Below are 13,748 nucleotides of genomic sequence, written 5' to 3'. Positions count from 1 at the left end.
ACAGAAAATTTGACAGCGCTGTTCATAATCTTGAGGGATTTGGACAAGAGTAGATAGCGCAAAGCTGTTTGTGGAAGGATTACGAGTTAGAGAACACTGGTTTGCAAAAATAACACCAGATGCAACATGAGTAAAGCCTTAAATATATAGATATATATATATATATATATATATATATACATAAGGTCTGGCTTGTCTGGCAGACACTGTCAGAGTGTCTGATGGAGGTAGGATAAATCGTGGCTTCCAAAGGGATTTGATAATTATCTGTAGAGAGAGAAAAATAAACCAACGCAGGGATGAATGGGAGGGAGAGTCACTGGTCCGCTGCACTACTGAAGGACACAGGGAACCACTGCAGCTCAAGGGTGGGCCATCCCCATGGGAGTACATGGTCACCCTCAGCGCTGGGTGCCTGAAGGAGGAGGTTGGAAGAAATAAAGGAAAGGTGGGTGAAATTTAAAGAATTGAGGGTTGGAAGGACCATCAGGTGAATGAAGGGACAATGGTTTTAATCCACGCATAAACAAAATACTGTTGACTATTGCAGAGTGAGTGGAAGCCACTTAAGGGACGATGGAGCCAATGTTGCACGGACAGAGAGTGCAGACAGAATGATGTAGATTTGATCACTTCTCTGCCCAGCCACCAAGTTATGTGAGTTGGATTCTGCCCATATTGGAGTTTCACTCCATTCCATGCAGATGGCGATTCTGGGTGTGCAGCAGAGATTCGCAAAGTCCCTCTCACACCCCACCAGCAAGCTGAGTGCCTACATGAATGACGGGGAGGCCGGGGTTGGGGGAGGTGGGGTGGGGAGTGCGTGGGCTGGCGCAGCTGCAGAATAACTGGTGAGAACGTAGATGGTTCTCCATTTACCCGCCAGCCGCCTGCATTGTCAGGTCAGCTTCGGACATTCATGTTACTGCCACCCGAAGTTTCACCGGATAGATCGAGCGGCAGATAGAGAGAGATAGATCGATAGATCGAGAGGCAGAGAGATCGATCCAGGGAGACAGGCAGAGAGATAGACAGGCAGAGAGACAGAGGCAGATAGAGATAGATAGATAGATGTTAGATGATAGATAGTGAGGTAGATAGAGATGGATAGATAGATATTAGATGATAGATAGAGAAGTAGATAGAGATGGATACATAGATGTTAGATGATAGATAGAAAGGTAGATAGAGTTGGATAGATACATGTTAGATGATAGATAGAGAGGTAGCTAGAGATGGATAGATAGATATTAGATGATAGAAAGAGAGTTAGTTAGAGATGGATAGATAGATGTTAGATGGTAGATAGAGAGGTAGATAGAGATGGAAAGATAGATGTTAGATGATAGATAGACAGGTAGGTAGAGATGGATAGATAGATGTTAGATGATAGATAGACAGGTAGATAGAGATGGATAGATAGATATTAGATGATAGATAGAGAAGTAGCTAGAGATGGATACATAGATGTTAGATGATAGATAGAGAGGTAGATAGAGTTGGATAGATAGATGTTAGATGATAGATAGACAGGTAGATAGAGATGGATAGATAGATGTTAGATGGTAGATAGGTAGATAGAGATGGAAAGATAGATGTTAGGTGATAGATAGAGAGGTAGATAGGGATGGATAGATAGATGTTAGATGATAGATAGAGAGGTAGATAGGGATGGATAGATAGATGTTAGATGGTAGATAGAGAGGTAGATAGAGATGGAAAGATAGATGTTAGATGATAGATAGAGGGGTAGGTAGGGATGGATAGATAGATGTTAGATGATAGATAGAGAGGTAGATAGGGATGGATAGATAGATGTTAGATGGTAGATAGAGAGGTAGATAGAGATGGAAAGATAGATGTTAGATGATAGATAGAGAGGTAGGTAGGGATGGATAGATAGATGTTAGATGGTAGATAGAGAGGTAGATATGGATAGATAGATAGATGTTAGATGATAGATAGAGAGGTAGATATGGATAGATAGATAGATGTTAGATGACAGATTGAGCAGCAGGTAGACAGACAGACATACAGAGAGATGCATGGACGGATGTCAACCTGCTTTTACCAGCACATTGTTGCCCTAATGAAGACAACTTACCCATTTCAACCTTGGAGTGTCACCATCGTAACCTATAGATAGAGAGGAGATGTTTAAAATGTGACACTGTGGGCAATTCTAGAGGAAGTTCATATTGGTCATGTTTCAATGGGAAACTTTAATCTTAACCTGCGTTGGCGGGGAAGTGAGGTAACCGTGCTAAATCCCCAGGTTAGACACCACTGGGGTGCAAAGACCACCTAGAGAACTGGCGTTCGAACAGATCTCGCCCACTTCCCATCAAGCTTAAATTGGACTCCATTTGTGCCAGTTTCCACCAGCATGATAATTCGCACTCTATTTTCCACATGCACTGCAGGAATTCACCCAGGCTCCTTCAACAGCACCTTCCAAACCCACAATCACTACCATCACTACAAGGGCAGCAGACACATGGGGAACACCACCACCTGGAAGTTCCCCTCCAACTCACTCACCGTCCTGACATGGAAATATGGTGGCCGTTCCTTCACTGTCGCTGGGTCAAAATCCTGGAACTCCCTCCCTAACAGCACTGTGGGTGTACCTACACCACAGGGACAAAATCCTGGAACACCCTCCCTAACAGCACTGTGGGTGTACCTACACCACAGGGACAAAATCCTGGAACTCCCTCCCTAACAGCACTGTGGGTGTACCTACACCACAGGGACAAAATCCTGGCATTCCCTCCCTAACAGCACTGCGGGTGTACCTACACCACACAGACAAAATCCTGGAACTCCCTCCCTAACAGCACTGTGGGTGTACCCACACCACACAGGCACAAGATCCTGGAACTCCCTCCCTAACAGCACTGTGGGTGTACCTACACCACAGGGACAAAATCCTGGAACTCCCTTCCTAACGGCACTGTGGGTGTACCTACACCACAGGGACAAAATCCTGGAACTCCCTCCCTAACAGCACTGTGGGTGTACCTACACCACAGGGACAAAATCCTGGCATTCCCTCCCTAACAGCACTGCGGGTGTACCTACACCACACAGGCAAAATCCTGGAACTCCCTCCCTAACAGCACTGTGGGTGTACCTACACCACAGAGACAAAATCCTGGAACTCCCTCCCTAACAGCACTGTGGGTGTACCTACACCACAGGGACTGCAGCGGCTCCATGAGGCAGCTCACCACCACCTTTTTAAAGCGTAACTGTGGATGGGCAATGGATGCTGGGCCCAGACAGCGAACCCTTCATCCGGTGAATGATTTTATTAAAATCCCAAATTATCAAACAGGATCAATATAAAACACATTTTCATTTTGCTTTCACAATCTGGGACGATACTGCAAATGTTGGTTGGTATTTTTTCACAGAGTGCATTTGGACATTTGGAACCTTTTTCTTCATTAAAGCAAACATAATAATTATTTGTTCCTATATTTGCAAAATGTAACTCCACTGGCCTCCACACCAGCGTGGATTTTTGTAGTGCAGGATGCATCACGTGAGCTGCATCAGGTAAAGACAGTTATTGAGTAACAAGTCGCCTTGTGAGCGTCCATTCAGGTTCACCTTAACTCTTACTTCTGAACGAAAGGAGCCCCAGAAAAAGGCAGAGCCCAATTTACCTTACTCCTAATTTTGCGGGGTTTGTTTTCCAAATCCTGAGCGTCCATCTGCTCACCCTTCATAGTTATGCAGCGATATTCATGCTATCACAGAGAAGAATACTTCAACCCTGTTTTCCTGAAATGATGTGTACTGCCTTAGGTGAAAAAGTTTCTAACCAAGTAGCTGGTTTGAAATTAAAGGACGGTAATTATAGTTAAAAAATTAAACATTTTTACCTGCTTCTCCTGAGGGTTTAATCATCACTTTCGAATAAACCAACTCGGCTGGAGGCTGCTTATCCACTGAATAGGGAAAAATATAGAGATTACATGAGCAAATATTGAAACTGTGACAATTGCACTCGTGCAACAATGGCAGAGTGAGCAAGTGAGGGAGAGAGAAAGAGAGAGGGAGAGAGATAAAAGTAGATAGTTGATGCAGATAGAAGATGCAGACAGACAGATTTTGATAGATAGATGCAGGTAGTTAGATGCAGAGAGATAGATGCAGAGAAATGAATGTAAACAGATAGAGAGATGGATATATAGATACATAGATAGATAAATAGATGGATAGAGAGATGAATGGATAGTGAGATGGATAGATAGATACACATATAGATAAATACATGGATTGATGATTGATAGATAAATACATGGATAGATAGGTGGAGGGATAGATGGGTAGATAGATAGATAGATAGATATATAGATAGATAGATAGCTAGATAGATAGATAGATAGAGAGAGATGGGTGGACAGATGGATGAATGGATAAAAGAAACCAGGACAAGAATAACATGATGATGATTGGAACAGTGAGAGTCTGGTTAAGACACGAATTCAAACCTGTGTAATGTGGTTATTTAGCACAAAGGGATGGATTCGATAGAAACTTTGCCTTTGGTGACTCTCCAAGGTGAAGTATAGGATAGATCTTGACAATATGCTGGTTATGCTGCTTATTGGAGCAATTGCATTTGAAACAAATATTGAACAGCAGGTAAAACAGTACCTATAAGGTGCCACCTATCATTGGCACTTCAGTTATAATATTGACCAAAGATTTACATTCCAAACTGATTATGCATCATTATAGCTGAGATTTTTCTGGTGCATTTTAAGGCATGTTTTGCAAGGGTGTTAATGTTCTTTTTTCCCAAACGGGATTCTTTCAAGGTGAGTTCATCCAAAACTAAGATAGATCAATAGATTTGAAATCAATGTCTAAGGCGGTCACTGAATGCAAATACAGAGAACACACATACACACATCAACATACAAACTCTCTCACACACACACTGAGAAACGTACATAAATACACACACGCACACAAAAATACAGGCGTACACACACAAGAACACATACAGATATGCACAGTCACAATCACGCACACCCAAACACAAACATACTCACACACATACACAACCACACCCACACACATACATAACTACACCCACACACATACACAACCACACTCACACACACACATAACTACACCCACACACATACACAACCACACTCACAAGCACCCAAAATCACAAAAATACACACATACACAAACACGCTCACACATATACAAACACAAGCAAACACACACAGAACACAGACAGGCAGAACACGCAGACAACATGCACACACCACACACACACAAACACACACACATATACAAACACAAGCATACACACACAGACAAACAGACAGGCAGAACACGCAGACAACATGCACACACCACACACACACAAACATACACACACACACAAAGACACATACACACACAAGCACACACACACAAACACTCAACCACCATCTCACGCACACACACAAACACTAATACATATAACACATGCACATACACACACAGGCACATGCACACAGACACATACTGAGACTCTCACACTCACACAGGCATACTCAGACACATTATGCAAACAGACAGACAGACACACACACACACACATCGCATTCACACACCACTTCACACAGACGTACACACACACATTAACCCAGGCACACACACACATACAAATTGTCACCTTGCAACTGCATTAACTAACTTATTTTTTAAGTTTGTATAGTGGCTGTACATCGCTGGCACATTATTGAGAGGCCAATTGCAGCAATCCACTCAATCGATATCCACCACTCAAAATCAGGGAATTTGTCTGCTCACACATCGGGACTTCCAAAGTAACAGAATGTTTATTTTCTGCCATTTACAAATGCTGTTCTTTAAAGCAGCAATCCAATCAGAACCTTTCAGTATCCCGTATCACTGTTTCAGGATCAGCTCGATGCCCACAGGCATAATCGACCAATATAGGGAAGCAAAATACAAATGCCTTTCAGCTAAAGATACTCTGGACACTTACCTTCTGTGTCTTTCACGGCTTCTACTGCAGAGTAGATCACTTGATCAGGATTTGAATCTTCAGAGAAAACAAAAGCAGAACAGGAAGAAATAACACAATTAGAAATCTGTTTTTACTCAACTTTACAGGAAGATTCCTTTAAGTACTAGACCCATCCTCTCCAACTTATGAAGGAATGCTTTCTTTCCATGTTTAGCAGTTTTCAAATAAAGCCACTAATCCCCAAAACGAATGGAAGCTGGTCGCACTGTCTTGAGTAGACACGGACCTGCTTTATCAGGTGACGTGAGGCCTGGGAATATCTGCTCTGAGTTGGTTTTAGGTCAACACGAGTTACAGTGAGCAGCTAAACTGGTTCCATTTCTCCCAAACCTCGCGCTTGATATTTCCCGGAGGTTTGGCAGATTTGTTGGTCGGGGTCTGACCCCGCTTGACACCTCTTGCAAAAGAACGCCAAACAGGAGAACTCAGGAGACTTCAGGAAACCCATCATGCGCCCTGCCATGAGTCAGACTATGCCAACCTGCATTGCCCTTGGCTGGCATCATCCAGGCGATGTTTAAAGGCAACGCGATTGGGGTAAATCCTACCCTCGAGCAGGCTCACTGCGCGCAGGTGTAAACAAAGGGCATTAGATTTTCAACCCAGGGTCGGGAACACGACGCCCGGATTGGTCCAGGTGGATCCCAACCCCCTCCAATACCACTTCTGTGTTGCTATTTCAAAGCCGTCGTATGAACCGGAACTGACCTCAACGCCCAGTGGCCCTCTGTTAGGGGGGGAGTTAAAAATGGCGAAGGAGAACACTGTAAGAATTTACTGGAAGACCCTGAAAACCTTCAGGCAGACATGGCTGCTAAACATATTAAGAGTTGAAGATTCCCAGGGGAACATTGCACAGCCTTGAGAGTCAGACTGGAGACACAAGATAGGACAGAAATTAGATTAGGTGTACTCCTCTATCACATAGGGAAGGGGCAGGTGGTTTTACCCTAGGTATGGGAAGACATACAATAGACAAAGAGACAAAGACACAAACGGTCTTGAGATGTGAGGACAAAGGTTTTGTGCACGTGTTTTAATTTTGATTGGATAATATAATTTTGTATACACCCTTTAAAATAATTGGTTAGCAGAATCACACGCTTATGTACTCAACAGGATAGAGTTAGTATGGGACCGGTGTGTAGGTTACCGATTGGATGTATTCAAATGTACTCAAATGTATTATGATCAGAAAAAAAGCACAAAAGTAATGAAATGTTATCAACCTGGGAGCTGGGTCTTCATTCTGAGGAATGATTGTGGCTCCCTTGCGTATGCTTGAATAAAACCAGTTAAAAGGAAGCCTGAGTCTCGTGTGGTCATTGCAAGGTTGGAGAGTCTAACCCTCTTCACCCTGCCTGTTGACCGCAACAATCACTGGACTTGCCCCCACCTTGTGCGCGTTAGGACAAGCGGAGGTCAAAGGTCCATCAGATTCATGGTGCATTGCTGTAACCACACGGGTCAATCACTGGGTACTTGACCTAGTCCTTGTCGATCGACAGTGCCTTCCTCTTGTGCAACTTGGTTTGGTCCCCTTACTTGAGGATGGATGTAGTTGCACTGGAGGAGGTTCAGAGGAGGTTAACTAGATTGATTCACGAGACATGTGGCTAGTTTTATGAGGAGAGATTGAGCAGTTTAGGCCTATACTCGCTAGAGTTTAGAAGGATGAGGGGAGATCTAATTGAGGTATATAAGATGCTAAAGGGGATAGACAAAGTGGCTGTGGAGCAGATGTTTCCCCTTGTGGGGCATTCTAGAATGAGAGGCCATAGTTTTGGTCTAAGGGGTGGAAGATTTAAATCAGAGATGAGGGGGAATTACTTTTCTCAAAGGGTCGTGAAACTAGAATTCACTACCTCAGTGTGCAGTGGATGCCGGGACACTGAATAAACTGAAGGAGGAGATAGACAGATTTTTGAATCAGTAATGGGTTGAAAGATTATGGGGAGAGGGTGGGAAATTGGAGTTGAGGCCGAAATGAGATCAGCCATGGTCGTATTGAATGGCGGGGCAGGCTCAAGGGGCTGAATGGCCCACTCCTAGTTCTTACGTTCTAAAATGATAACTTTCTTTTCCCCCTCTCTCTGTCTTTAGCTTTTTAAATTCAGCAACGACATCACACAATGTCTCCCGGAGAAGGTGTGCACTGGCAGAAACAGAAACAGAAAATGCTGGAAAAGCTCAGCAGGTCTGGTAGCGTCTGCGGACAGAGAAAGAGAGTTAAATGTTTCGAGTCCCTTTCAGAGCTCTGAAGGGTTCAGATGGACTTGAAATGTTAACTCTGTTTCTTTCTCCACAGGCGTTGCCAGACCACAATAACCACACGAGACCCAGGCTGCCTTTTAACTGGTTATATTCAAGCATACGCAAGGGAGCCACAATCATTCCTGAGAATGAAGACCCAACTCCCAGGTTGATTACATTTCATTACTTTTGTAGTTTTTTCTAACCTTAATATATTTGAGTACATTTGAATATATCTAATCAGTAACCTACACACCGGTCCCATACTAACTCTATCCTATTGAGTACATAAACGTGCTGAGTTTTCCCAGCATTTTCTGCTTTTGTTTCTGATTTCTGGCATCGGCAGTGTTTCGCATCAATCTCAGGTGTAGCCCCCGGACTGTTCAGCACCCAAATCTTTCTCTCTCTAGCCGTCTCCTGTCCGCTGCCCCCGTGTTCCACTATCCTCTGACACTGGGCTTGTCCTTAGGTTGCTGCAAACGGCTGCGCTAAGATTTCCTGACACCGACAACTCTTTCCTTTCATTCTCCCCCACCCCTCCTCCTCCTCCACCTCAAACCCCCTCCACACCCAGTGATGCTGCTAAGAGAGGACTAGGGCTCCAGCCGCTCAGCTGCAGCTCTGGGGAGATCGAAACACTTCCCCTGTCCTTTCTCCCCGAGGAACCAGCAGCCAAACCCCCTCTGGTGACTTCAAACGAGGATAAGCTTCCAGCCGAGAGACATGATTCAAACTCACTGGGAAACAGGCCCCCACCAATAGGGACGCACCCCTCCGGCTTTTAGCTTTGAGGACGCTTTGGGAGATTTGACGCCAATTTAATGGCTCCGCTACCTGACATGGAGAGACAACAACCCGTGGAAACCATCTGCTACCCCAGAGCGTAACCACCAGTCATTGTCTATACCAGAAATATTTGGGGGTTCCCATTTCTGTGCAGTGTTAAATATTCTCTTCAGCAGTTGTGAAAAGAAGGGAATAACTAATAATAATAATACACACACACACACACACACACAAGCTCACCAAAGAGCAGTTTATTGAGGGTTATGTGGGTGTCTGGCTCTCCACCCCCCACACCCTCGGTTAGGTTGAAAATTGCAGTGCATCCATGAGGCGTCAGGGGGCAGTTGTGTCAAACTCGGGAGTGCTGGCCCTGAACATGCACTCAGGGTCACTCACCCACCAGCAGAGATGTTTGAAAACCTTCTCCCAAGGGTGCCCAGGAGATATTATCTCCCCCCCCACCTCCCCCTCTCCCTTCCCTCCCCTCCCTCTCCCACCTCCCTATCCCCTCCCCTCCCCTTAACCCCCCCTACACCCTCCTCCCTCTCCCCTACCCTTTCCCCAATGGCTCCTCCTCTCCGAACCCCCCCTCCCCCAACATTCTCCTCCCCTCCCCCACTCTCCCTTCCCCCTTACCCGCTCCCCCTTTCCCCTCTACCCCACCAACTCCCCTACCCTCTCCTCCCCTACGTCTCACCCCTCCTCCACCCTTTGCCCCCATCTTCTTCTTCCCTACGCCTTTCCAGCCTACACCCCCTCTTCCCCTAACGCACCACCCACCCCCCCACCGCCCCTTCCCCCCCTCCGGCCTACCCCCATCCCTTATCCCCTACCCTACTCCCCTCCCCTGCCCTCTCTGCCCAACACCCTGCCCCCCCTCCATTCCACTCCCTCCCCTACCCTCTCCATTTCCCCCTCCTACCCTACCCTACTCCCCTCCCCTGCCCTCTTCTCCCTACCCCTCCCCCTTCTCCCCCCTCCCCCATCTTCCCCTCCCCCTACCCCTTTCCAGCTCCTCCCTCCCCCTCCCATTTACCCCCTCCCCCATCTTCCCCTCCCCTAACGCTTTCCAGCTACTCCCTCCCCCCTCTGCTTTCCCCCTCCCCCCATCTTCCCCTCCCCTACCCCTTTCCAGCTCCTCCCTCCCCCTCCCATTTACCCCCTCACCCACCTTCCCCTCCCCTACCCCTTTCCAGCTCCTCCCTCCCCCTCCCATTTACCCCCTCCCCCATCATCCCCTCCTCTACCCCTTTCCAGCTCTTCCCTCCCCCTCCCATTTACCCCCTCCCCCACCTTCCCCTCCCCTACCCCTTTCCAGCTCCTCCCTCCCCCTCCCATTTACCCCCTCCCCCATCATCCCCTCCCCTACCCCTTTCCAGCTCTTCCCTCCCCCTCCCATTTACCCCCTCACCCACCTTCCCCTCCCCTACCCCTTTCCAGCTCCTCCCTCCCCCTCCCATTTACCCCCTCCCCCATCATCCCCTCCCCTACCCCTTTCCAGCTCTTCCCTCCCCCTCCCATTTACCCCCTCACCCACCTTCCCCTCCCCTACCCCTTTCCAGCTCTTCCCTCCCCCTCCCATTTACCCCCTCCCCCACCTTCCCCTCCCCTACCCCTTTCCAGCTCCTCCCTCCCCCTCCCATTTACCCCCTCCCCCATCATCCCCTCCCCTACCCCTTTCCAGCTCCTCCCTCCCCCTCCCATTTAACCCCTCCCCCATCTTCCCCTCCCCTACCTCTTTCCAGCACCTCCCTCCCCCCTCCGCTTTCCCCCTCCCCCCATCTTCCACTCCCCTACCCCCCGCCCCCCACCCACCCCCCAACTCCGGCCTACCCCCTCCTCCCACCACCCCTACCATCTCCCCTGTTCCCTTACCCCCTTCCCTTCTCCCCTCCCCTCTCCGCCCTACACCCTCCCCCTTCCCTTGCCCCCTCTGCCCTACCCACCTCCTCTAACCCCTCCGCTCCTCCCCTGCCCTCTCCTCCCCACGACACTCTGTGATCCCAACGGAACACCCAGTCGGGATCGGCTGTTTAACCTGAAACTTTTGCGGATCACCTGCGGAACTGCCTATGACTATGTTACTGTGATCAACGGGACACGAGCTATCGCTTGCATCAGTTTGCCTTTACCTTGTCTATAACACCGTCCCACAAGTGCGTTTTCGGAAAAGCTTGAGGCAGGTTCTTCGCTTGAAGGTCGTGGTCTAATCCCAGGTGCTTTGCTATTGCACAAAATAAAAAGTCCTCCCATGTCAGTGCATGAACGATGCCAATACCACTTGTAACAAAATGCCACCCGAGGGAGGGCATAGGAGTCAGGCAGACTTGAAATAATATTAACGCCTGGTACAGGATCATGGTTATTCATGGCAAAACTGTAATTTCTCGTTGCACTTATAGATATACTATAAATGTAAAACAAAAACAGAATTACCTGGAAAAACTCAGCAGGTCTGGCAGCATCGGCGGAGAAGAAAAGAGTTGACGTTTCGAGTCCTCATGACCCTTCGACAGAACTTGCAAGTTCTGTCGAAGGGTCATGAGGACTCGAAACGTCAACTCTTTTCTTCTCCGCCGATGCTGCCAGACCTGCTGAGTTTTTCCAGGTAATTCTGTTTTTGTTTTGGATTTCCAGCATCCGCAGTTTTTTTGTTTTTACTATAAATGTATGTGTGTGTTTTTATACACACACACACACACACACATACACATAATAGATGTGTCCCCTACATTAACATCCTAGGGGTTAACGTTGACCAGAAACTGAACTGGGACCAGCCATATAAACACTGTGGCTACAAGAGCAGGTCAGAGGCTGGGAATCCTGCGGAGAGTCACTCACTTCCTGACTCCCTCAAAACCTGTCCCCAATCTACGAGGCACAAGTCAGGAGTGTGATGGGATACTCCCCACTAGCCTGGATGAGTGCAGCTCCCACAGCACTCAAGAAGCTCGACACCATCCAGGACAAAGCGGCCCCGCTTGATCGGCACCCCATCCTCAAACATTCAGTCGCTCCACCACCGACGCACAGTAGCAGCAGTGTGTGTACCATCTACAAGATGCACTGCAGGAACTCACCAAGGCTCCTTAGGCAGCACCTTCCAAACCCACGACCACTACCATCTAGAAGGAAAAGGGCAGCAGACACATGGGAACACCACCACCTGGAAGTTCCCCTCCAAGTCACCGTCCGGACTTGGAAATATATCGGCCGTTCCTTCACTGTCTCTGGGTCAAAATCCGGAACTCCCTCCCTAACAGCACTGTGGGTGTACCTACACCACAGGGACAAAATCCTGGAAATCCCTCCCTAACAGCACTGTGGGTGTACCTACACCACAGGGACAAAATCTTGGAACTCCCTCCCTAACAGCACTGTGGGTGTACCTACACCACAGGGACAAAATCCTGGAAATCCCTCCCTAACAGCACTGTGGGTGTACCTACAACACACGGACAAAATCCTGGAACTCCCTCCCTAACAGCACTGTGGGTGTACCTACACCACAGGGACAAAATCTTGGAACTCCCTCCCTAACAGCACTGTGGGTGTACCTACACCACAGGGACAAAATCCTGGAACTCCCTCCCTAACAGCACTGTGGGTGTACCTACACCACAGGGACAAAATCCTGGAACTCACTCCCTAACAGCACTGTGGGTGTACCTGCACCATGAGGACAAAATCCTGGAACTCCCTCCCTAACAGCGCTGTGGGTGTACCTACACCACAGGGACAAAATCCTGGAACTCCCTCCCTAACAGCACTGTGGGTGTACCTACACCACAGGGACAAAATCCTGGAACTCACCTCCTAAAGCACTGTGGGTCTAACTACACCACAGGGACAAAATCCTGGAACTCCCTCCCTAACAGCACTGTGGGTGTACCTACACCACACGGACAAAATCCTGGAACTCCCTCCCTAACAGCACTGTGGGTGCACCTAAACCACAGGGACAAAATCCTGGAACTCCCTCCCTAACAGCACTGTGGGTGTACCTACACCACACGGACAAAATCCTGGAACTCCCTCCCTAACAGCACTGTGGGTGTACCTACACCACAGGGACAAAATCCTGGAACTCCCTCCCTAACAGCACTGTGGGTGTACCTGCACCATGAGGACCAAATCCTGGAACTCCCTCCCTAACAGCACTGTGGGTGTCACTACATCACAGGGACAAAATCCTGGAACTCCCTCTCTAACAGCACTGTGGGTGTACCTACACCACAGGGACAAAATCCTGGAACTCCCTCCCTAACAGCACTGTGGGTGTACTTACACCACACGGACAAAATCCTGGAACTCCCTCCCTAACAGCACTGTGGGTGTACCTACACCACAGGGACAAAATCCTGGAACTCCCTCCTAACAGCACTGTGGGTGTACCTACACCACACGGACAAAATCCTGGAACTCCCTCCCTAACAGCACTGTGGGTGTACCTACACCACAGGGACAAAATCCTGGAACTCCATCCCTAACAGCGCTGTGGGGGTACCTACACCGCACGGGACAAAATCCTGGAACTCCTTCCCTTACAGCACTGTGGGTGTACCTACACCACACGGGACAAAATCCTGGAACTCCCTCCCTAACAGCACCACATGGACGGCAGGGGTTCAAG

The 13,748-nt window shown here is 48.0% G+C and overlaps 1 protein-coding gene across 1 annotated transcript in view; it reads right to left on the bottom strand.

Annotated features, from left to right (window-relative positions):
• The window catches only part of LOC121274993 (Fc receptor-like protein 2), a 75,631-nt gene that overhangs the window by 1,762 nt on the left and 60,121 nt on the right, over positions 1-13,748 (bottom strand). The window contains exons 11-14 of the mRNA XM_041182388.1: positions 11,245-11,336; positions 6,029-6,085; positions 3,894-3,959; positions 2,105-2,136 (exon numbers count right to left, since the gene is read on the bottom strand). Coding sequence (XP_041038322.1) covers positions 2,105-2,136; positions 3,894-3,959; positions 6,029-6,085; positions 11,245-11,336 — 247 coding nt within the window. The remainder of the gene's footprint in view (positions 1-2,104; positions 2,137-3,893; positions 3,960-6,028; positions 6,086-11,244; positions 11,337-13,748) is intronic.

The sequence above is a fragment of the Carcharodon carcharias genome, assembly GCF_017639515.1.
Source record: "Carcharodon carcharias isolate sCarCar2 chromosome 39 unlocalized genomic scaffold, sCarCar2.pri SUPER_39_unloc_7, whole genome shotgun sequence".
Classification (NCBI taxonomy): domain Eukaryota; kingdom Metazoa; phylum Chordata; class Chondrichthyes; order Lamniformes; family Lamnidae; genus Carcharodon; species Carcharodon carcharias.
Note: the sequence above shows the minus strand (reverse complement) of the source record. Positions and strands in the feature narration are given on the sequence as shown.